This window comes from Ambystoma mexicanum, chromosome 4q (assembly GCF_040938575.1).
Source record: "Ambystoma mexicanum isolate Mex_15411 chromosome 4q, UKY_AmexF1_1, whole genome shotgun sequence".
NCBI lineage: Eukaryota > Metazoa > Chordata > Amphibia > Caudata > Ambystomatidae > Ambystoma > Ambystoma mexicanum.
In genome coordinates, this window is record NC_090928.1 from 779,747,452 (window position 1) to 779,773,032 (window position 25,581).

Sequence of the window (25,581 nt, forward strand, 5' to 3'; positions counted from 1 at the left end):
AGAGCAAACTCCCAATGTGGGATCACCCTAGATGACAGACTGGCCTCATTAGTCTCCATAGCAAGGGCAATGGTGAACGGAACAAGATGTTCACGTGGCCGTGTTAGTTCACGCCCACTGGTGGTCTCTGGGTGACGCATTTTTTAAAACCTGGTCTTCGGGTAGACATTTTTGAACAATCGGCATTGTTTCGAAAGAAAAAACTGCTCCGTATCCGAATCAAAGGTTTAGCGGAAAAACAGAACTGAAGTAACGGGCGCAGTACATGCTATATATACTGTTGATATCAAGAGAGGACGGAGGCCTTCAAGGGACATCGAGTCACCTACGCACTGTACCCTCTACCGCAAAACAAAATTCCAAAGCAGCTGACACTGGAAGGAGTTATAAGATGAGATAAGATGAGGAATACATGGGAGGACACATTCGAAGTTGGTCTGGATCAGGGGCTGCAAAGGCATATTTGTGGCATCTATTGACTTTACATCTGCCTTTGACCAGGTAAATCGCAGACACCTCTGGGCAAAGCTTAGTAAGTGGGGAATTCTTCTAGGCCTCCTTAGGTGTACATGAGCATACCAACATTCAAGTCCAGCTGGATCAGGAAGACTCCATTTCTAGGAAGGTATCCACTAGGAGAAAGTTGAGGCAGGGGTGCATTTTGGCGCCCTGCCTCTTCAATTTGTACGTGTCAAATGTGGATGGATACATTGAGCACTCTTCCTTTTTGTCTCCGAAGTTGGGCCCACACATCATATGCCGATGACTTTTTGTTGTTTGATCGAAACCCAGTGGGAATCGCAGCGTCTAATTTTTCTTTTGCTTTGTATGCAGAGTTGAACTCTTTAGTTATTCATTCTAGTGAAACTAAGTTGCTGCCAAAAGTAGCTGCTCTCTTCCTTTAAGTGGAGTTAAATCAAGCCACTTTGGGAACAGTGGATAATTTGATTTCCTGTCACTGGTAAGTCTTGCATAAAACGTATTGAGGAACAAATAACCTGTAATGTCAAGGCGTGGTCTGTGCAGATGTTACTTGTTAAGCACAAGTATTGTACATTTTCCTTGACTCCACTGTTAACATTGTATGAGTGCAAAGCAATATCCATGTTAATTTATGGTTTGTAAATCTTACAGCCTCGGGTACTCAATATTCTTGTGAAACTGGAAGGTATAATCTGGCAAAAGGTATTGCATATCCCAAATGCGGCACCAACTTCGACAATCAAATATGAGCTGGGTTTGACCTCCGTTAATGTGAGAGTGAAATGGAAATATCTTCAATTATATTGTAAGTTATTGTTTCTGTTACAAAATACACCATACAAGTGCATTCGCTTCGTGATGAAGTCAGGGCCAGATCTGGGGCTAAACTTATTTTCTATGTTCGGTGATAAAATTATGCCTGACTAACTTATAAATGGTAGATTTGATGGAGAATCCGGGAAAAGGGAAAAAGCTCATCTATCAACAAGATTTGTGTTGCACTGTGGATGAATTGTATGGTTTCAGATCGTTAAAACATTTGATGCATGAACATAAATGTTTGAGTGCTCTTCCACACTACTCAAGTTTATTTACCAGTCATTATGTACCAAGCAGAGTTTTTAAGTTTTAGGTGGAATCTATGCCCGACTAGGGAGATTTAATTTAGATGGAAGGTTATTCACTCTGAGCATGTTTGTTGTAGGTTTGGTAAGGATCAAACCGCCCGAGACCCTAAAGCACTTACTAATTTATTTATTTATTTGCATTTTTAAAGCGCACAGCTTCCCTTGGGCATCGTGGCGCTGTTACAAGAAAGTTTACTTGGCATAGGTGAGTATCACGATAACAAATGGAGACATAGTTACAGACATAGCTAAAGTTCCGAGGTTACATGGGAACAGTGAGCATGGGTGCAGTTGTAAATTACAGACATTATTGCATTGCAGTAGTATTTTAAGTGGGATTCACTTAAATAGGGTGGTTTTCAGTGCTTTTCTGAAAGCTATGAGAGATGTTTCAGCTCTCAGTTTAGGCGGTAAGGAGTTCCAAGCTTTTGGCGCTAGTACTTCGAAACTCAAGCCGCTAGCTTTAGCTCTGGTGAAGTTGGGGATTGAGAGTTGGTTAGCGTACAGGTCCCTTTTGGGTCTGAGTGACTGGACTGGTTGTTTCCGTTCAGTAAGGTAGCTAGGGGCAGATTGGGATATGCATCTGTGGGTAATGGTGAGAGTCTTGAACTGGATGCACTCTTTGACTGGGAGCCAGTGGGCATTTTGTCTTGCTAGGGAGATGTGTTCCCTCGTAGTAATATTGAGGGCTGCTCTCAATGCGTTGTTCTGTGTGATTTGAAGTCTATTAATGTTTTTGGCAGAAGTGCCTAGTAGGAGGACGTTGCAGTAATCAAATTTGGCACCTATGGCGGCCCTGGCGATGTTGAGGCAGTTTATAGTGGACAGGTGAGGCTTTACTGCGTTGATTATTTTGGTTGTTAGGGCTGCTGAGGAGGAGATGTAACTGACACGTCTGTCCATGGACAAGGTAGAATCTAGGTATACTCCCAGAGTTTTTACAGCAGAGGAGACGGAGATTACTGAGTTCTCAATTAAGAAGTAGCTGTATTTGCTGTCTAATTTGCTGAGGGATTCTTTAGGGCCCACCAGTAAGATCTCTGTCTTGTCTCCATTGAGGCAGAGGCCATTGGCTGCCATCCAGGCCTGGATGATGGCATATGTGTTTTGTAGGGTTTTTAGGTCTTGCTCGTGGTCACCAGTTAGTGGGAGAAGAATTTGTGTATCGTCGGCATAATTGGTGAACGTTATGCTGAATTCTTCTAGGTCGTTCAATAGCGGGAGTGTGAATAAGTTGTATAGTGTGGGGGAGGTGCAGAAGCCTTGTGGTACTCCACAGTTGATGGGGGAGGGAGTGGCTGACGCTTGGTCTTAGTAGACCCTCATAGCTCTGCCATCCAAGAAGGATGAGATCCATGTTGTGGCTTCATCAGAGAAGTGAGCTGTATTGGTGAGGTGTGTCTTTAGGGTTTTATGGTCGACTAGGTCGAACGCAGCCGACAGGTCAAGGAGTAGGAGGATGGCACATTTGCCTTTATCCATATTTTTTAGGAGTTGGTTCTTTAGGTCGAGTAGCGCTGACTCTGTGCCATGGCGTGGGCGAAAACCGGACTGTCTCTTGCCTAGGATGTTGTAAGATGTTGTAAGATTCAAGGTAGGCTTGTATCTGTAGATAGGCAGCCTTGTCCAGGATTTTCAGCAAAAATGGCACTGTTGTAATGGGTCTGTAGTTGTTGGCCGAATCTGGGTCTAGAGTGAGCTTTTTTAGTAGTGGGCGAACCCAGGCTTCCTTGAAGGAGGAGGATACTGAGCCAGTGGCAAATGAAGAGTTGATAAAGGTTGCAATGAACTGTGCAGTCTTTCATTACGCTTGCTGGACAGATGTCCCCTTTGCAGAGTGAGGGTTTTATTTGTTTCATAATGAGTAGGACCTCAGGAGCGGTTACCTTTCCAAAGGTAAATGGCGTTGGAGGATTGCTATTATGTTGGGTAGGGTGCTTAGGGTTGGGGGCAGCCCGTTTTTTGTGAGGAGACTTGGGTAGACTGTCAAGGTTGGCTATGATTTTCTTTTGGAGTAGGTCTATTTTGTCAAGCATAGCCTTCTGGATGTCATTACACCATTTCTCGTCTTTGACTGTTTGATGTTTGGATGTGGGAGGTATGACTAGCTCATTGAAGATAGCGAACAGTTCTTTTGAGTGTGATTGGGCATTGTCAATTCTAGTATTGTATGTGTCAGCTTTAGCTTTGGCTATGGCGTTTTTGTATTGTTTAACAATAGTTAGGTATGAGTCACGTAGGGGGGCAGAGGGGCAGGATTGCCATTTTTTGAGCGCTTGTCTTTTGAGTGTTTTTAGGTCACGTAGGTCTTGGTTGAACCATGAGTTGGCGTGGAAGAGTTTTTTTGCTTTTTTAGTCTCTAATGGGGCAATTGTGTCGATGACCTCTTTGATAGTGGTGTTGTAAAGTTCGACTAGTTCCTTAGGGTTATTAGAGATAGGAGATGCTAATACTGAGACTTCTAGGAGTGGACACATTCTCTCTTTAGTGAGTAGTTTTTTTGATCTGGCTAGGGCAGCTGGGATGGGAAGGTTTTGAGTAATAGCTGCGTTCGTTGGGATGTAGAAGTGGATGAGGTGGTGATCGGTCCATGGTTGTGGCGTGTTTGAGCTGATATCTACCCTACAGTTGTGGTCGACTAGCCAATTTAGTATGCAGCCTTTAGTGTGAGTGGCAGAGTCAACTCTCTGGATGAATTGTAGGTCCAGAAGGGCTTTAGCAATGGTTTTGCTGTGTTTGTCTTTTGTGTCATTGAATCCGAGGTTCAGGTCTCCCAGGAGTATGGCTTTTGTATTAGGTTTGAGGTTGTTACCCAAGAGGTGTAGGATGTCAGCTTGGAAGTTCAAGAGTGGGTCTGGAGGCCGGTAGATAAGGTGCATTGTCATGGTGTCGTTGGGTGTGAAGGAGATTTTTACTGATAGGGCATCGAAGTTCTCGGATGTGATGGGTTTAATTTGTCTAGCCTTCAGTGTTTCTTTGACTATTAGGGCCACACCTCCGCCTTTGTGTCTTACGGAGGATGATGTACCCGGGGGGGAGGGACTGGCATATGGCTGGTCCAGAAGCTTCATGAAGCCAAGTTTCTGTAATGGCTAGAGCGTCTAGCTCAAGGTCAGAGATTAAGTCATGAATTTCTGCGGCACGGGTTTGTAGAGATCTAGCATTAATGAGAGCAAGTTGGATTTGGGAGGGTTAATGTGTGCTCGGTTTGGCGGAGTTGGGGTGGTGTTTAGTGGTGGGATGTTGGGGTTTAAGAGTGGGAGTGATTGTAGAGGGTGGGGGGAGCGACTGCAGTGTGAGTTTGTGAGTATTGATGTGTGCTGAGAATGTGCAGGCTCCTAGTCTAGTGTTTCTTATGTGTGCTGGTAGTGTGTGCGATGTGATTCTGGCAGTGGATTTGGGCTTGGGGACAGCGTTAGTGGGTGGGGTACCTGTGGATTGGTGGTTGTGGTGCTCGTGTGTGAATAAGGCTGATAGGAACAGAGTAGGAGGAATGGAGTCAGAACATGGAGGCCTGTTGGAGTGGTTGGAGGCCATGTTAAATATAGTGGGTGTGGCCTGGGGTATGGGTGAGGGGTGTAGGTGCATACAAAATAGGCAGATTTGACTTAGGCTAGGTGCATACAAAATAGGCAGATTCGACTTAGGCTAGGTGCATACAAAATAGGCAGATTCGATTTAGGCTAGGTGCATACAAAATAGACAGATTCGACTTAGGCTAGGTGAGGGCAGGTTATGCTTTGGTTAGGTGGAGGTGGCAGAGGTGACTCGTATCACTAACAGGCGATAGGGAGTTCTAATATCAAGTGCACTGAGGCTAACAGACAGATCTGCAGCCTGAGATTGAAAACCTTTGTGCAGGAGTGGGCTGGGATCAGTTTCAAGAGTGGTCTGGGAGCACTATTAGGTATTGCCAATTATAGGACTGAAGCCAGTTTACAAGGTAGTATTTGCACATTGATGCGAAACTGGGCGGCTGAGCACAGTCATATGGCAGATGTGAGCAGTGCGCATGGTCGGAGAGGAGTGTGCATAGAAGTACATAGACTGTTTAGCGTGCGGTATGCTTACAATTAGATGATCGGGTATGGCTACAAAAGAAGAGGATACAATGCAAGTGTGTGAGGCACATTAGGGTGAGCAGAGTGGCTTATATCAATGTTCATTTAATAGCTTAGCAGTTGGTGGAGATGGGTGGTTATCCGTAGGACTAACAATCTTAGCATGGCATGTGATTGATACAGTAGTATGCTTACGAGTGGCTGTTGGCACGGACAGGTCCAGGCATGGCGTGTATTCCACTGGATAGCAGGGCGCCGGCTCGTGCGAGGCAGATGGCCTTGTGGACACAGGGTGATGAGCACAGGTGGGCGCTAGCCGCATATAATGTGTAGTTGGGTTTTTTCATAGATGGAGGTGGTGGCGGGCATGGGTTTTGCGCCTCGTGGCTCGTGCGGCGAGACAGGCAGAGACAGGCTCCAGCCTTATCGTGTCAGGCCTTGTAGTAGGCGGGCCGGCTCTCGCCTTCCGGTGCTGCTGGCCGGGGGTTGTGGGCCTGCTCAGCCAATCGGAGCGCTCTGCTCACGGGGATCAGCTGATGAGGTTGCCTAGCAACCAAGAAAGCGAAATAGAGCGGCGGCCATAGGCGCTCGCACGCTTCTTACACGGGCAGATTTTCTGTGTTTTCAAAGAAAAAGGAGATGGCGCTGCATGAGCACCTCGTTGGCATGAGGGCAGAGGCAGGGGGAGGTGCGGTGTTGCACGGTACTAGAAGGCTTCATTACCTTCGTCGAAGCGTCGTGCCTGTCCTAATCTAATTGAAAAACGCCTTTTTGAACTTTAGATTTGTGATGAAATGTATCTGTAACCGTGAAGGAGAAAATGTGTGGTTAAAGTGCCTTGGAGGACATACATTTTAATTAGAAATTGGTTCTTAGGGGATTGAACAACTGTGTTTATGCTTGTAGTATTATTGTATGGACATTCTTTTTTTTTAACTCACCCTTGGAAACTGTAATAGGAACTTATCTTTTTAAATGCATATTTGAAATGCATATTTGAAATTGCTATCTTCAGCCCTACAGATAAGGAACAAGTTACTTACCTGTAACTGTTGTTCTCAGGCATGGGTCTGGCATGGATTCATATGCTCATGAATATTCCCCGTCGTCAGGCTGGGAATCCTCGGTAAAGAAAAATCAGTATCAGTTTCGTTTCTGATCTGTCTTTCGTAGTAGTAACCAATCACTGATCTCTGTGTCATACTGACCACAGCCAATGACTGCCCTCTCCCTAAGCCCCGCCTCTGGCAGCCATCCTCAGATTTGGTAGCACGTAAAGTGGCAGTATGACCAAGTGAAGAGCTGCAGAGGGGTAGGCGGGAGGGTTCGCATGTGAATCCATGCCAGACCCATGCTGGAGAACAACAGTTACAGGTAAGTAATTTGTTCCTTCTCCAGCATGGGGTCTGGCATGGATTCACATGCTCATGAATATAAGAATACATAGCAGTACACACATGCACAACCACGGGAGGTGGCAAAAGGCTCAACATTAAGCAATACAACCACTCAACATTAAGCGTCTCTTACATCCTCACCAGGCTCACCTTAAGCGAACAGGTTGCGCAGCACTGCTTGGCTGACCCTGGACTCCTCCCTGGAATCCCGATCGACGCAGTAGAATCTCGTGAAGGTGTGCGTCGACCTCCACCTAGCAGCCCTGCAGATGTCCAGCAGGGGTACACCAGATAGGAACGCCGTAGTAGCAGCGATCGCTCTGGTCGAATGGGCTCTAGGACTGCCTGGCAGCGGTCGGTTAGCCAACCGGTGGCAGTGCATGATGCAGCCGGAGAGCCATCTGGAAATAGAAGACTTCGAGAGAGCCTTCCCTTGATTCACAGGTCCAAAGTTCACAAAAAGCTGTGATGTCCTCCGAAAACTATTCGTGCGGTCCACGTAGAACTTCAGCGCTCTAGCCACATCCAGCGAGTGCAAAGTCCTCTCGGTCGGCGACGAAGGAGACGGGAAAAAAACAGGTAACAGCAGGGGCTCGTTAAGATGGAAGTCCGACGGCACCTTGGGCATAAAGGAGGGGTGCGTCCTAAGCACCACTCTCGAGGCATGGAAAGTCAAGTACGGTGCTTTGCAGGATAGGGCCTGGATCTCTCCCACCCGTCGTGCGGAGGTAATGGCCACCAGGAATGCAGTCTTCCAAGACACAAACTTCATCGGTGCGGAGTGCATCGGCTCGAATGGGGGCCCCCATGAGCCTGGTCAGCACCACGTTAAGTTCCCACGCCGGGGCCGGGGCCTTCACCGGCGGGAACGACCGGAACAGTCCTTTAATAAACTCTTTTACCAGTCTATGGGACCACAGGGACGTCCGTCCTGTGGTTCTGGTATATCTGGAGATCGCCGCCAGATGAATCTTAATGGAGGCATGGGCCAGCCCAGCCTTTGCCAGCGATAGCAAGTACGGCAGCACTTGAGGGGCAGATAGCACCAGATAGAGAACCTCTTCCACTTGTGACCGTAGCATTTGAGAGTCGAGGACGCCCTGGCCTTTGCAAGAACCTCTCTGCAGTCGGCCGGTATATCGTAGCCTCCAAACGCTAGCGCTGCAGGAGCCAAGCCTGCAGGTTCAGCGACGCCGGGTCGTGGTAGAAGATGGCGCCTCCTTCTCTGGAGAGAAGGTCCGCGTCGGCCAACAGCTTGATGGATGGGAACGTTGACAAGTCCAGAAGGTCCGGGAACCAGATCTGCCTCGGCCACGCCGGTGTGACGAGGATCATCCTGCACCGGGACCTCTTGAGCTGGTTGATGAGTCGAAACAGCAACGGCAACGGAGGGAACGCATACAGGTATAGGCCATCCCAGGGAACGAGAACGCATCGCCCATGCTTCTCGGCTGGGGAAACCTGCTGGCGAACCTCTGGCACTTCGAGTTCGTCGCTGTTGCAAACAGGTCGATTTGGGGTTTGCCCCATCGTCGGAAGAGTTGATCCACCTGATCCTGGTGCAGCTCCCACTCGTGACACGCGCGCAGCTCCCTGCTGAGCGAGTCGGCGATGGTGTTTCTTTCTCCTGCCAGGTGGAAGGGAACCAGGAACATCCCCTGGGCGACCGCCCAGTGCCACAGATCCTGTGCCTCCTTGGATAGGGCTGGGGATCTGGTGCCTCCCTGCTTCCGTATGTAAAACATTGTCGTGGTGTTGTCCGTGAAGATCTGCACCACCTTGCCCTTTGATCGACGGGAGGAACGATTTGAGAGCCCAGAACATGGCTCGGATTTCCAGGATGTTGATGTGCAGGAGCTTCTCCTCCGGGAGCCAGAGGCCTCTTGCGTGGAGATCTCCGGTGTGGGCGCCCCAACCTTCCAGGGAAGCGTCCGTCGTCACCGTCTCCTGGTACGCCGGCGTCTGAAAGTCCGTGCCCGCCGTGAGGTGCGCTCGAACGCCCCACCACTGAATCGCCCGCCGGAACACCTCGTTGAGGGGGAGCCTGTCTTCGAAGGTGCCAGTCGCCTGCATCCAACGGGCGTCGAGAAATTCTTGAAGAGGGCGCATCCGTAGTCTGCAGAGGCGCTCCAGGTAGATGCAAGAGGACATCATCCCCAGGAGGGACTTGATGGACCTCACCCTGGCCACGTCCGTGGCTAGCAGGCGCTGCACTTTGCCCAGAATGGTCTTCGTCCGTTCTTCCGACGGTGCCGCCAGGCGCCTCACTGTATCGAGCTTCGCTCCCAGAAACAGGGCCACCTGCGACGGCACCAGGTGGGACTTTGGGTAGTTTATGGCGAATCCCAGGTCTGTGAGTAGCTGGACGGTCCTCGCAGTGTGTTCGACGGCGAGTTCCCTTGTCCTTGAGCGGATGAGCCAGTCGTCCAGGTAGGGGTAAACGTGAATCCCCTGCAGGCGCAGCCGCGCCGCCACAGGTGCTAGGCACTTGGTAAAGACCCTGGGGGCCGACTTCAATCCGAACGGCAGTGCTCTGAATTGGTAGTGGCGTCCCTGGACGACGAATCTGAGGAACTTTCGATGACTTCCGAGGATGGGACCGTGGAAGTAAGCATCCTCCAGGTCCAGCGACGATAGAAAGTCGCCTTCCTCCAGCTGTCCCAGCACGTGCTGGAGGGTGACCATCCTCAACTTTTGTGACCTGATGTATGTGTTCAAACGACGAAGGTCCAGGATGGGGTCCAGCCGCCTGTCTTCTTCCTGACGAGGAAGTACCTTGAGTACACCCCGGAGCCTCTTCGGGACGAGCTCGACGGCGCCTTTTTTGAGCATCGCCCGTACTTCCAACAGCAGTTGCGGGACGTGATTTTCCTTCCTGGCACCAGGTGGAATGTGAGGGCACTTCTTCAGGAATTCGATAGAGTGTCCTCTTGCCAGGGTATCCAGCACCCAACGGTCGGTGGAGATGGACTTCACACGCCGACTAACTTCGTCAGCCGGCCTCCCACCGGGGTGCTTCGGTGGGGGCCCGAAGCCACGGCCGGTTCAGTCCTGCTTGGAGGTGGTGGCCTTGCCGCCCTGGCCACCTAGCCGAAGGCGGCGAGGCGCTCCCTGCTTGCTGCGACCACTGTAGGCCTCCTGAGACGAGGAGCGCGCCGCCTGCCGGTAGGACGACGAGCCACCGCTGGATCCCTTGGAGGCCCCCTGTCTGCCTCCGGAGCTCCGAAAGGGCCGTCGTTGCTTAAGGGCTCCTAGGGCGCGGGCCGTCTCCGTGTCCGTCTTTATGGCTTGGAGGGATTCGTCCACTGCCTTCCTGAACAAGTTGCTGCCGTCGAACGGCATGTCCAACACCCTAGTCTGGACGTCCTGATGGAAGTCGGTCGCCCGGAGCCAACCCCGTCGTCGTAGGCAAACTCCGTTGCCCAACTGGCGGAACCCGGTATCAGCAATATCGGTTGCCACCGTTATGGCGTGGTCCGACGCCACCTCGCCTTCTTGAAGTATTTCCAGGGCCTCGGACCTCTTGTCGTCCGGTAGGAAGTCCAATATGGGGGCCTGCTTAAACCAGAGCTCCCTGTCGTAACGGGCCACGATCGCCAGGGCGTTGGCCGCTTTGACCGTCGTCGCCGCCGACGAAATGACCCGTCGCCCCATGGCGTCCAACTTCTTTCCCTCGCCGTCCGGCGGGGAATTCGACGTGAGGCTCCTGACCCCGCCGCTTTCTTCTTCGCCGCCGCCGAGACGACCGAGTCTGGCGTTGGCTGGGCCCTGAGGCACAGGGGAGCGGTCTCGGGGACCCGGTACTTCTTCTCGTACCGGTCCCGTTTGGCTGGTGCCGTGGAGGGGTTCTTGAGTACCAACAGGCCCTCCTCCCAGATGTCATCGATTAGAGGCACCGCGATGACAGTCTTCCTCTTAGCCTCCCGGCGCTGATAGAGGAAACCTTCCTTCTTCTGCTCCTCCGGGCAGTGCTGGAACAATTCGGACACCCTGGCGATCATGGCGTCGTCGTCGCCGTCAGAACCCGTTGTCGAGCCCACCGCACCGTCATCTCCCGACTCGTGGGAGGATGAGGAGGGAACTGCAGGCCTTACGGGGGCGAGCGGAGGAGAGGGTTGGGTCCTCCGTCGTTTGTTCTGAGGACTTCCCGACGGGCCAGGTTGCGGGTCCTCCGGCCTGGGCCGTGGTAATCTCGTCCTTATCTCAGAGCATAAGGACTGGATCGCAAACAAAATGGCCGCCAAGCTATCCTGAGGCCTAGGTTCCAGCTGCGTCGGAAGGGAAGGCTGCTCTTCCTCGCCATCGTCGTCTTCCTCGGTTATCACCCGAGGATCTTCCTTGCGGGAACAAACCCTCTCGAATTGGACTTTGAGATTCCTCACGACCTCGGTCAGTTCCCCCTCCGAGGCTGACTCCGAGCTCGAGGAGGCTACCGTGCCCCCCCCCCCTTTTTCCATCACGGGGGCCATGACGATGGGCTGAAAGGAGGATTCCCTCCTTGGCGGCAGGGAAACTCTAGTCCCGGAGGCAGTTTCCGCTGGCGGGGTCTCTGACGGCTTGGCCAGAGTCGCCGCGATCGCCTCGATAGAGGCTTTTGCCTGCTGGTTAGGGGCCTTCACCACCTTAGGTGCGTCCTGGGCCTTCTCCTTAGGGGGAGGGGCGACGCCTCGCTCCCTCTCTTCCGAGATCGGACGGGGCTTCTCCCGAAGCTTACCGGGGTCTCGGGCATCCTCTTCCCCGACCCGGAGCGCTGGCTCGTGGTTGACGGTGCCGGGGAAGGTGCGCCCTGCCTGGCGACCGAAGAGCCCGACCTTTCGGCACTCCCGGAGCCAGCGGACTCGCAGCGCTTGGCCTGGTGTTGGGCCCCCGTCGCCGGGGCGCCGCACAGGACTTAGAAGCCCGCTCGGACCTTTTCTTCTTCTTCTCACCCGTTGAACCCTTCTCCAACCAGCTGGCGAGACGGGATCGACGGTCACTCATGGTCCGCTCCGACAAGTTCTTGCAGAACTGGCACTCCTTCTCTACATGAGTCTTGTCAGTTTTTCAGTTAAAACATATTTGTACTTGCTTATAAAATACTCTCATTGGGAATTGGACTTACATTTTGACTCCCTAAAAAATCATTTTACTCCCAACTTCAAAAAATGGGGAGTAAAATACTCCCACTTCCAAATCTTATCTGGAGCACTGGCTATCTTACATTGTTGTAATTGGTTATTTATAACGCACTTAATAACCAAAGGTTTCTAAGCGCGGACCCGTGGATCCAAACTGTGTTACACCATGTGGTCTTGCTTCCGAAGGCGAGCGTGTTGCCCCTGAACTATCCTCCCACTGGTTAAGGATGAACATGTTTTAACCAATAAACAATTACAAAAAAAGATAAAATATAGTTTACCAATCAAGCATATACACAATAATTGAAAATACCTTGACACTTGTTGAAGGAATTATTCTTTTGTTTCTAAGCCTATTGGAATATGGTTAAAACAGTATTACTTAATCCATTCCCCTAAAAGTATCAACACAATTTGTCTTTACTCACCCTGGATTATAAAGCATTGCAGTGGAGAGGTTCTCACAAGATTTTGAAAGATCTGTCATTGACAAGCTAAAAGAGGTAAGCAGTCCACTCTGTAGAGAAATATGATAGATAATGAAAAAGCACAATTAAAAAAATACAATGATTTTACTTTGCAAGCATTAAAAACATCTGCTTTAATTTTCTGCAGTGCCAAGGGTTTCATATTTGTGATTTCTCTTTCAGGATTGCTTGTAATACAGCAATGTTTTATGTCAAATACGCCCCTCTTCATAAAAATGTTTAATAAATGTATCCGATTGACAAAAAGAAATAATTTAAGTAAAAGAATAATAAAGTCAGAAAGAGAAAAAACTTTGTTAAATGAAAGTTTACCCAATTTTTCACAATGGATAATCAGTACATTCGCCCCACACCTCAATAGAGATGCATTATAAGTGTGTTTCTAAAGCCATCAACTGCTAACCAAATCAGACGTGAGCAAGTTAAGTTTGAATGCTCTGGCAGCACAAACGGGGCACATACCCCTCCTGGTGAGCCTTTAGCAGTTGGAGCAAAATGTAGTCTCAGTGCATTAACAGAATTGTGTGTTGTGATGTAAATGCAGGAGATGCTTTTGACTACAATACATATTGTTTTTGCTGTTTTTGCTTTATTAGCGATGTGTGTGTCATGGTTTACTTACCAAATTACTTTATACATTTTGGTGAAAGTAAAACATACTTCATAATCTACATCAGTCAGTCAAAGTAAGTGAGTAACCATGTATTTTCAGAGCACTGCATGCACACAGGCATATATATATATATATATATTCAATGAAAAAACTTTGTTAAAGGGACGTTATGTTTACAAGTAAAACCGAAAACCCCCTGAAATTCGCCAGTTATGGTAAGCTAAGCAACCATAACTCGCGCCACCAAAGTGCACTGCTAAGACTAACACCCAGGACATCAAAGATGACATCACAAATCTGGGCCAATTGTTTTTGTTCACTGACATATATATAGGCCAGGTGGTTTTGTTCACTGACAGTCAGAATATTAAAATTGAAAAGGTGCTATATATCTAGACGTTAAGCTTGTCATATGTTCTTAAACTACTTTCCTTAGGGTTTGGTCTCAACTCATGGGGGACATACATGGGAAATGAGCAGGCCTCAAACACACAATTCATTTGTATGCATGAAGATAAAGTTTAATGTTATCAACATTTTCTTATGATGCTGTTTCTTTCTTCCTTACTTTAGTTTCCCTGTATGTGCCTCTGATTAGTATGCATTGTGGTTCTTCAGATGTATTATTTATATAGCACAAGTGCTGCAAGTCTTGAATGAATTGTTAGCTAGTTATTACATGTTTACCATTACTAAAAGCTCTGATAAGGCAGCATTCAATATTGTACTATCCAAAATGACTAGATTATAAATATTGTACTTCTACGGTGCATGCTGCAGTCATTGCCTATGTTTATATATGATTAGGTTTCTGTATTAACAACAAAACTCCAATACAATGATTTTAGATTAGTACATTCTTTAATAGATTAAGTAGTTCATGATAGGTCTCCCAATCGCCGCTGACATCTTGTTACCAACAATTTAAACACAATCCCTTGTAGGGACTTTTCATCAAAATTAATTCCACATGTGATGTCATCAGTGATGTCATCAATGACATTTGTGATGTAATCTTTGATGTCCCAGGTGTTAGTCTTAGCAGGGCACGGTGGTGGCGTGAGTTATCGTTGCTTAGCTTACCATAACTGGAGAATTTCAGGAGTTTATCGGTTTTACTTGTAACCATAACTTCCCTTTAACAAAGTTTTTTCAGTGAATTTCAAGAGTTTTACCAGTGCATGCTATTTTCCTACAACTTACTAATAGCATACTTACCCAATATAGCAATATGTGTGTCCAATTTACAAAGTGTCACCTTAAAACTCTGCCATTTTCCACCTTCTAGCATCATTTCTAACTCTTCTATACACTTTTTGCAACTATTGTAACTGATTTTGCATCTGTAGATGTCTACGAACATCTGACTTCATTGCGGACCTTCCGGACAGTGCCACATGACTATATGCTGGCACGTGGCATGATGACGGGTCCGAGAACTTGTCTGCACTTCGCGATAAGATCTGTGCTTCGCGGACAGTTCGGAACTGCATTTTCTATTGATCTAGGAACTTTCACCTTCAAAATTTCCCTTGCACAGATCCTACACCTATTCCTACTCATTATCCATTAACAATCTAGTACATGGCATATACTAGGAAACATTTGAGCAAAACTGCTATTTATCTTAAAAACGGCATCAGCTAATGCCATCCCTCCTCCCCAAGAGCCACCACCACCACCAGCTGGAGGACCTTCAAAACAAAAAAAGTGCAGTACTTCCTAGACAATGAAGAGGACTAAGAAGATGCGGTAGAGGAAGTGCCTACCTCTAGCACCCAGAGAGAATCAAGGGTGTGGCAGTTCTTTAACACTGTTGGGAATGTACCAAAAGCTAAAACTGCCAAAGTAAAACGCACTGAGTGCAACTTTGTATTCAGTCGCAAACTCCTGGACAGTAATCCTGCGGGACCACCTCCATGTGCTGCCACACCAAATCCAATGACCGCAATGCTCTCAGAAAGGTTGTTCCTTTCTTAGCAAGTAGGAGGCTTCACCCACCTCATCTTCCTCAACCAATAATTTTACCACATAGCCTACTTCTGTGGCACACAAAATCCCACCAGCTACCTTGCAAGCAACAAAAGAGGCTCTTGGTTTTTCGAAAACAACATTCCTCTGCAAATACTACAACAAAACATTCTGCAGAGGAAAGTACTTTCGAAGTGCTTTTGAAGCTGTAATCAAGGAACATGAGAAACACAGCCCCCTACCTTAGAGAACACACGTGCAACATTTTCCCCTGTCCACCTGTCCCTCCATATTAGTGTTTGGTGCCCCTTCCCTCATTTCCCTCCCCACCTTTCATTCTAAGCTCTCCTGCCAAAAAATAAAAAATACATCCGAAAAACAACAAAATAAATGTTCCTTTAGGAACCACCGTTCAAAGTTAAAAAACAGAACTAAAAAAAACATATAGACTCCATCCACTTTACATTTCTCAGTAAAGTACATAGACGCAATAAGATTTTCCAACATTTCCATTTGCATTTTGTGTTATGCTAATAGGAATATTGTGGCGTTCATTCCCCGTTCCAGGGACTGGAACAGTGGATACCAGCCCAGCAGCCCACGTTATCAGCCGAGGCGAGGGTGGATAACGAGGTCTCTGGACCATTATCCCCCCCATTCCAGCCCCTCTAATGAGGGATGAAGGCCATTAGTACCCTAGGTTCCCAACGCGGGAACCCGGGGTGCTAAAAAAGGATTTTTCTTCCTACTGTGTAGGAAGGAAAATCCTTTTCCAAAATGGCCACCATGGAAAGGTTAGGTGGGGTTCTATTCAGGGCCCCTCTTGCTTTCCATGGCAGCCTACAGATGGCAAAGAGAGAAACCTTGGCCCATATTACTACGAGCAGATTTTAATTCCCTTTCAAACCTAACCCAATTTCGAACAACTTTACCACAAAGCCGGTCCCAGGTCGACATGACCACTTTAAACCCATGTGTTGTCCCTCGTGGTCATGGCCAGTAGACAGATTTTCCGGATCATGACCTTATTCCATGACCCGGACAATCTGGCCACTGCCCATGGCTACTGGCTATACCTCCGTCACCAAAAAGGCATATCACAATTTTCTGTACCTACATTGTGACACTTGTTCAAAAATAAAACACGGCCACATTTGCAAAACAATGCTTTCATATCCTTGCCAATGCTCCTTGCACAAGTTTGCTGGAAATCCACCCATGTTTTATGGGACGTCGACAGGGCGTGTCAGTAATAAGATCCCTAGTGTGACGTCCGCTGTACCCATGGTCCTTCATGCGTCGAGGTCCCTCAGATTGTTTTGTTTCTGACACGAGGTAGCATGAAGTGTAGCGTGAGTACAGGTGTATCCAAGCAGATATGCATCAGAGAAGTTTGTATAAACATCCATGCATCTTCTCTCCAGGGGAGGAAGGGTGGGCGCATGTGAATATAAGCAGATACAAGCATCAGAAATACGATTACGGTGAGTAATGAATCTCTTCTGAGGCTTGTGGAATCTGCTTAGATCACATGCTGTGCATAGATTAGTGAGCAGTGTTAGGAGAAGGTGGTAGTTTGTGAAAAGGTCCAGCAGCAAATATATGTTTTAGAACCGCTTGTCTTACCCGTGTATCTGCTTTGGAACGAGTGTCAATGCAGTAGTGCTGAGGGAAAGTGTGTACTGAGCTCCATGTAGCTGCTTTGCAAATGATGTCTAAAGGGACATTTGCGATAAACGCCAGAGTAGCTCCTGTGCCCCTTGTGGAGTGAGATCTTGGTGTGAAAGGCAGTGTCTTGCTTGATAATGAATAGCATAGTTGTATGCATCTGACTCTCCATCTGGAGATGGCATTCTTGGAAATGCGGTCTCCTTCTCTACCTGGTGCTATGGAGACAAACAGTTGGTCGGTTTTCCTAAGTGGTCTGGTCTTGTTTACACAGTAAAGGAACGCCCTCCTTACATCTAATGTATGGAGTTTCCTCTCAGCTGAGCTTGCAGACTCTCTGAGCAGAGATCCCCTACCAGAAGAACACGAGTGGCAACTAGATTCAAGTGTTGTGAGAGCAATAAATCCCCTTTGGTATCAGTCTGTACCACAAAGATTTAGTTGGCAGCTGTGGCTGAGCAGTCAGACTTATCTCAAGAGGGAGATGAGCAGTATTCAGGGTTTACACAACAGGCCTTCAGTACTATGGAACAAGGAAACACTGACCAAAGCTTTGTAGTAAAAGAATATATATATTTATTTTATACACTTCTAGTTAAACACATCTGTCACAGTTCTTAAAGCAAGTTAAATTCGGTCAAAGAAAGTATACACAACTCCCTAGTTAAATTGCAGACAAGTTTGAGCAAGAGTGAAAACTGAGCAAAACGGCACAGTGCAAACCAAACACAAATGGCACTCTAGCAATTTCTAACAAGGGAGGGAAAGCACAAGTTATACAGAAATTCCCTCTTACACACCCTAGCAACAATTCCCATAAGTTTGTGAACCAGTTTAAGCAAGGCAGTGCATCAGTAAAACAAATACTTAAATGAAAACTGAGCAAAATGGCATTTCACAAGGTTTAAAGTGGGGAGGAAAGTGTGGTTATAAGAAATTGGTGCACCAACACAGTTCTAGTTGAGAAGCAATCTAGAGAAGGCAGTTCTAACAAATTTAGCCAGAGTCAGTAGGCCTGTGCCAGAGTCAGTGGTACAGGGCAAGGGCCCAGGAGCAAAATGTTCTTGTAGCTGCAGTCAAGTCTTTGGTTAACGATTTTGAAAAGGTGGATGCAGAAGTTGAAAGACAATGTTTAAGAGAGAGGGGCGGCCAACCCAACAGGTAGGTAAAGGATTTAAAACACCTTTAGCACTACCACGCAGAAAGGGCGGCCTGGCGGAACAATGTACCTTATAAATGAAGAAGTGGCTCCTGCAGTGGCGGTTGTCCCTGGTAGTTCCTGCAGTTCGGGGGATCCAGCAGAGGAAGAGAGGCTCTCACCGTGGAGGAAGGTTCGAGTTACTGCACTACCCAGGGATAAAACCAGCCGCGGTGCTGCCCGATGAATAAAAGGTACGCTCCTTTAAATCGCGGTCCAGGTGGACTGGTGCCTGGCTATCCGGTCTCTGAGTACAGGGTACTGGCGATTCGACTAAGGCAGATCCGGGAAGGCGATTGGCAAACTGGTTGGCCCCACCAGCTCAAGGGAAGAAGGCTCTTGCAGATGAAGATCTTCTCTCGTCGTGTGGAGAAAAGTGGCGAGACGCTGCAGCAGGGCTTCACCGGGGGTTCAGTCGTTGCAGATGTCTTTGGCTTCTCTCCTCTTCGGCTTCTTAGTTCCAGGCAACCCTGTCCAGGGGTCCTACTCCCCGTCCCACCCAATGGACCCACCTCAGACTCAGTGGCGCCGAAAGGAGGGCTTCTCGGCAGAAGCCCGGCAAAAGGACGAACAAGGTCAGTCGGTCACATCACTCTGCCGCCATTTTCTCTCTGTCTCGGGCAGCTCCCCTCCAACACGGTCGTACTCCCTCTGTAAATTCCTCCAGTGTTCCTCACGCTGCCATAAGCTTCTCCAATAGTTCCAGCATCCTGTACCTTGTTTTGAGTTGTTTTATAGTTATTAACCGAACGTATGGCGCTTCTCAATACGTGGATCAACAGGAGCCTCCAGAGAGCACGTCTGACTCACATAGCAGCTAGCCACGCCCCCTTTCATCTTCAACAAAGTCCTTATCAACATGTGTCTCTTGTGTGTCGATTTTGAAGTGCTCTGCCGCCCATATTGTATTTGGTTATCCACTGGTGAGTCCGCCACTGGTAGGTCTGAATGATCTGGTGACTGGATGAAGTAGACATCCTCATCGTCATCATAATATTGGTCGACATCACCCATATTCCCTTGGTCGTCTGTGTAAATTCCAGGGTCCTGGGAATTTTGCATGGTGTAACAAGAAGCATGCTGCGCCAAGTCCTGATGTGAGGTGGATGCTTGTGTGACGTCTGTGCGTGCTCTTTTGGTGGAAGACTTTGTGGCTGCTGCCCTGCTTAGAGTAGCTACTGGCCCGCTATGTGGAGCACCCTGAAGGTTTTGCAGGACCCCGGGGTGGTCAAAGAAAATTGGTGAGAGAGAACATTCACCTGATGACCTTGTCAATTTGTTCTGCTGTCCATTGTGCTGAACTTGGAACCACAGGGGAAAGAAGGGTAGGGGCCGGGGGAATGGGTATTGGTTCTGGTGCAGCAATTCTTTTTTAGTGCATGGCCCCCAAAATAGTGCCTTCTCCCTCGGTCCTCGAAGACTTATGGTTCTTTGATGCCCGGCTCTTTAATAGTGTTTTTGGGACGCGCTTTTTGATTAGGTAGCTCATTTTCGAACTTGGTGTAGTCCAAGAGGAGGCTTTCAACACATCTTTCGTCGGTCAGGAGTCGGCATGTCTGTAGGCCGTCCTCGAGTCTTTGAACGCCCTGTCGTCGGCATGTGAGAATTTCATGGCTTTAGACACAGTGTCAGAAATGGACTTGCTTGTCTGTTTCAGGAGCCAGTCGTGTGGTGATCGTGACCACAATGGTGTCTGTTTCAGTGGCTGGTCGTGTGGTGATCGCAACTGCGATGGCCCAGAGGACAGGGAAATCACAGACCTTCCCTTTGACACTGTTTGTGGCTTTCTATTTTATAACTAAAGGGATAGCCCCTACTGTGGAAGGAAAAAAGGGCTAAGAAACAATATGGAACAAAGAAAGGCTCCAACCACAGATATTTTTCAACACTCTCCTAATGTTGGAGTGTTTTAGTCATACTATTTCAAGGAAACTTGGACACAGAGCTTCAAAACGTAAGCTCAATACCCTTTAAATATCTTGTTAAATCATCAAACCAAAACAAAGCTAAGAGGCTAGGAAATAACTTCTGCTCAGTAGTACTTAAATACAATTTATTGGTTTTTTCAAATTCACCAACAATGAAAATAGATATACACTCCAAAACTGTCTCATTCTTAAACAGAGAAATAAGGCATGAATACAACACTATTAATTGTTTGCACAGTAGGTGGGATTAGTAACATCTAATAGTGCAGTAAAGCAAAGGAAATAGTAAACAAATGCATACTGAACAGAAAACAGAGATGCAGTTTTGCTTTTTGATATGTTTCAAAAAATGGTTGCGTTATTCTTTGACACAATTGCGATAAGTGTACTGACCAATTACTCGGTCCCCATGTTTGAACAGAGGCTAGTCAGTAAGTCTAACCTAGAGATGGATAACCCACAAATGTAAAGAAATAAATTCAAACAGAGCGGTACCCAATTGGTATGATACAAACAATTGCTCGTGATTCATACACTGTCAACCAGGGAAATAGGAAAAGGAACACTGATTGCATCATCCCTCAATGCAGCCAGGTGCTAGAATTACCCCACTGCATTCAAGAAGATGCAAACGGTTAAATCAAAGTATACAAATCAATTGAAGAGTCAGAGGACCAAAACCATCGGTCTACGCCAGGGGGAGGTGCCCCCTATCAGGTTGTACAGGTCAATGGTGCACAGATTGTGCTTGGCCTTGGGGCGTTTCGGCTGAAGAATGGAACGCCTTCGTCTGGGCCTCAGGTTTGGAGATCTCTGTATGATAGCAAGAGAGAAACAAGAAATAAAACAGGAAAGAAGGTTGAGAACTGGAATTGGGTCTCATTTTCTATTAAAAAAGCACAAAAGTGCTGGCTTGATTGAATTAACATTAAAACAGGGATATTGATCTATTAGTATTAACCAAATCAGTAGAAATCTGATTTGTATACAATATTGGAGCTGCTGGAGGACCAACCTGTGGGTATGTTCACCGGACTTCACCGCGGCGGGGAGAGTTCCAGTTTTATTCTAAAAAGCTGTCAGTCCCATGTAGGTGTGGTTCTACTTGGAGATGCATCCACACGTGAAAATTAAAGCGTCCTACTGTAATCAGGACAAGTAACACCGAGCGTAAAAATCTAGGAAGGAAGGAGAGAAGGAGAGACGAAAGAGGAATGTGAGAATCCCAATGTCACATCCTCTACTTCTTGTCCAACCCTGTAGTAGGGCTTGGTATAAAGCGCAATTCAGTTAGTGCACACGGACAGGACACCGGGCGTAGACCCTTAAGTGCCTCTTTGGGTGGCGCAGGCCCTGGTGCAGTAGCAGGGTCTGGATGGACTGGTGTGCTGCCGGGTGGAATAGGTTGTCTACGGTTCCCTGATTTCGGAAAGTAGCTGTACGGAAGAGAGAGAAAGAGGAAAGCCAGGGTCAGTACATATAAGTAGACAGATAAGTAACCAGAAGCGTGGGACATCCTACTGTGAAAGCAATGTACGGGGCGGGTTGCGTTATAAGGGTAGAAGCGCTTACCTGAGAGCGGGTGGACGGAGACAGATAGCACGTTTGTCTCCGTTATGGCCGGAGCTAATCCTGGTCACTCGGTGGAGCTGTTCGCCGGAACTAATGTACTGCGCATGCGTGGCAAGTTAGTGAAAGAAAATAGGACCCCGCGCATGCGTCTAGCGTCAGAGGCTCCCGTTGTCATGGTAGCAAACTTGTGTGTACGAACTGCCGGAGTGGTGTCGTGTGCGAATGGAGTCACACAAGAAAAGAAGCTAAGTAATTCATTTCCAACAAAAGCTTGTAGGCTCTGTAAACACATAGGGGAACGATGTGTGATGTCCCAAAATCTGGGAGCGTCCAGCTTCGAACCGATGCATATTATGCATAGCAGGGGCAAGTCGAGCGGCGGGCTACTACCACTATGTTTGCCCCAGGGAGACATAAAGCACTGGTATAGCAGTGGTCAAATCTCAGTCTTCTTATAGTGTGTCAAAACGAAAGAGTAGACTGCTATTCCTGTGAGAAGACAAAGCATCTAATGAAGAGGCGTGTATCACTGGGCATGGCAGTGGTACAATAACAGAATTCCTTAAGTGAATCTAAATAAAAGGATGGTCTGTGGCTTTCTATTCGGCATAGTGGTTGACTTTCGGCCGTGGGAGGTGTGCTTTGTGTGGTGAGACTTGGTTGTGCTAGTGCCACAGGGTGTCGTCCACGTAGCAGAACCGCCAGCCTGCCTGTTGGGGTCAGGGACTTGCATGCAGGAATCGACGGATCCCGATCGCCCTGGGCGTCACTGTAGATGTTGATGCTGCCGTCGTAGGAGGCTCCCTTAGCCTGCATGGCATAGTGGGCCCAGCATTTGGTTTTGCAGACCTTGAGTGTTTTAGGCATGAACCGTTTACACGACTTGCAATGTCCTTCGGCCTGATCCCTGGGGAGACAGAGATTGCACACCCGGTGCAGGTCTTTCCAGGGGAATTGTCTATTACAAGAAGGGCAAAACTTAAAGGGTGTATTCTCCATTATGTATGGGGATGGCAGCCTGGCGAAATATGTGTGTGGAAAGGGCAATATGCATTCTCTTAATGAGACTAAAGAATATGCCTCCCCCACTCTCCCTACTGTGAGGGCCGAGGCCCGTTGAGGCATTCTGAGGCCATGACAAAGGATCATCGAGATGAGTTGTTTTAGTCGTTGACGATCGTAATTCGTCCTTGATGCCATTGCCGAAGGTCTTGTGGAGACGGATATCGAAAGGACAGAAAGAAATACGAAGTTAAACTTTTCTAAGCAATGGTGACAGCCAAGAAGGAACTCTGATATGCGTTCGACTATGATGGCGGAAAAAACAATCTGAGGGACCTCGACGTGTGAAGCACCATGGGTACAGTAGACGTCACACTAGGGATAATATTACTGGCACACCCTGTTTATGTCCCTTTTCGACTTTAGAAAACAGAAAACTGTAGTACTCTGCAGCTTCCACAAGATGTCGGCCTATGCATAGCATGTGATCTAAGCAGATTCCACAAGTCTCAGAAATATGTATAGTCATTCATTCAGGGAAAAAAACTTGTTGCAAGTTGCAGGTACGTTAAAGGTGAAAATGTAACGCTACAAAACCCCTGCAATTCAGCTAAACCCACCTTAACTTCGTGACCCCCTGTCGCAAAGCCTATGACCAGAATGATGACATCACTAATTATATGTTGTATGAGAACACAGATGGTCTGTGGCTTTCTATTCGGCATAGTGGTTGACTTTCGGCCGTGGGAGGTGTGCTTTGTGTGGTGAGACTTGGTTGTGCTAGTGCCACAGGGTGTCGTCCACGTAGCAGAACCGCCAGCCTGCCTGTTGGGGTCAGGGACTTGCATGCAGGAATCGACGGATCCCGATCGCCCTGGGCGTCACTGTAGATGTTGATGCTGCCGTCGTAGGAGGCTCCCTTAGCCTGCATGGCATAGTGGGCCCAGCATTTGGTTTTGCAGACCTTGAGTGTTTTAGGCATGAACCGTTTACACGACTTGCAATGTCCTTCGGCCTGATCCCTGGGGAGACAGAGATTGCACACCCGGTGCAGGTCTTTCCAGGGGAATTGTCTATTACAAGAAGGGCAAAACTTAAAGGGTGTATTCTCCATTATGTATGGGGATGGCAGCCTGGCGAAATATGTGTGTGGAAAGGGCAATATGCATTCTCTTAATGAGACTAAAGAATATGCCTCCCCCACTCTCCCTACTGTGAGGGCCGAGGCCCGTTGAGGCATTCTGAGGCCATGACAAAGGATCATCGAGATGAGTTGTTTTAGTCGTTGACGATCGTAATTCGTCCTTGATGCCATTGCCGAAGGTCTTGTGGAGACGGATATCGAAAGGACAGAAAGAAATACGAAGTTAAACTTTTCTAAGCAATGGTGACAGCCAAGAAGGAACTCTGATATGCGTTCGACTATGATGGCGGAAAAAACAATCTGAGGGACCTCGACGTGTGAAGCACCATGGGTACAGTAGACGTCACACTAGGGATAATATTACTGGCACACCCTGTTTATGTCCCTTTTCGACTTTAGAAAACAGAAAACTGTAGTACTCCGCAGCTTCCACAAGATGTCGGCCTATGCATAGCATGTGATCTAAGCAGATTCCACAAGTCTCAGAAATATGTATAGTCATTCATTCAGGGAAAAAAACTTGTTGCAAGTTGCAGGTACGTTAAAGGTGAAAATGTAACGCTACAAAACCCCTGCAATTCAGCTAAACCCACCTTAACTTCGTGACCCCCTGTCGCAAAGCCTATGACCAGAATGATGACATCACTAATTATATGTTGTATGAGAACACAGATGACATTACTAACAGTATCACTGATGACAACACTTATTACATTGTCTATAACAGATTAAATTAATAATCGCATTAGATATAACAATTAATAAGTTAGCTCATAAAAACTTTGATTATCCTAATAACAATTTAGGTTGTGGTCTTGGCCATGACGAAGACTGTGGTCACTGGCCGTCACCAAACACCATAGCTAGTGGTCAGTTAGGGTTGTAAAATACCAATGTGCATAGTTAAAAGCCATGCCTATTGGCCCGTCACTGTTTTAAAATATACAGTGGGCAAGGTTGAAAGCTGTAGTCAGTGGCCAGGGCCAAAGGCCATAGCTAGTGCCCATTAATATGTTAGAATATATAGTCTGCACGGCCAATGGGTGTGGCCACTGGCTAGTATTGTGTTGGCTAGTGGCTGGTTAGTGTATATAATATACAGTGGGCATGGCCGAAGGCCATAGCTAGTGGTTGGTTAGTGTTGTATAATACACAGTGGGCACGCCCAAAGGTCACACCTTATAACATGTTAGTATTTAAAAATATACAGTCGGCATGGGAAAAATATGTACACACTGCTCATGCTCAAAGGCCATGTCTAGTGGCCCATTTATATATTGGAATATATAGTGGGGACAGACAAAAGCTGTGAGCACTGGTTAGAATTGTGCTAAAACCCAGAGGTAGAGGTGTCTTTATTTATTTATGAATGCATTTATTCATTTTTTCATTTGTAAAGCGCATAAACCCTGAGGCACCAGGGCGCTGTTACTAGACCAGTTACATGAAGCAAAATAACTTAAAGCGGTATTGAATACAGTGATAAGTACATACAGCAATAACAGTACAGGTTAGTAGCATATATCATGGCTTTTATGGCCTGTGTGATAGGAAGCCCGTTTAGGCAAACATACAGGTTTTCAAGGCCTTGCGGAAGGACCAGTAGGAATGTTGTGCTCTTAGCTCTGGGGGGAGGGCATTCCAACAGTAGGGAAGCTCACCCCTCTTCCTTCGCTTTTTTCACTTTTGGTAGGGTGAGTTGGTCTGCATAGAGAGACCTGACTGGTCTGATTGAGTTTGCCCTCTTAATTGTCTGGGAGAGGTATTGAGGGGCAATGTTGCTCAAGCATTTGTGTGTGATGGACAGGGTTT

General features: G+C 47.5%; 1 protein-coding gene across 6 annotated transcripts in view; it reads right to left on the reverse strand.

Moving 5' to 3' along the window:
* Positions 1 to 25,581, reverse strand: part of KIF16B (kinesin family member 16B) — a 3,050,718-nt gene that overhangs the window by 1,374,464 nt on the left and 1,650,673 nt on the right. For all 6 annotated transcript variants that reach the window (XM_069608346.1, XM_069608345.1, XM_069608343.1 and 3 more), the window contains one exon: positions 12,614 to 12,702. In XM_069608346.1, coding sequence (XP_069464447.1) covers positions 12,614 to 12,702 — 89 coding nt within the window. The remainder of the gene's footprint in view (positions 1 to 12,613; positions 12,703 to 25,581) is intronic.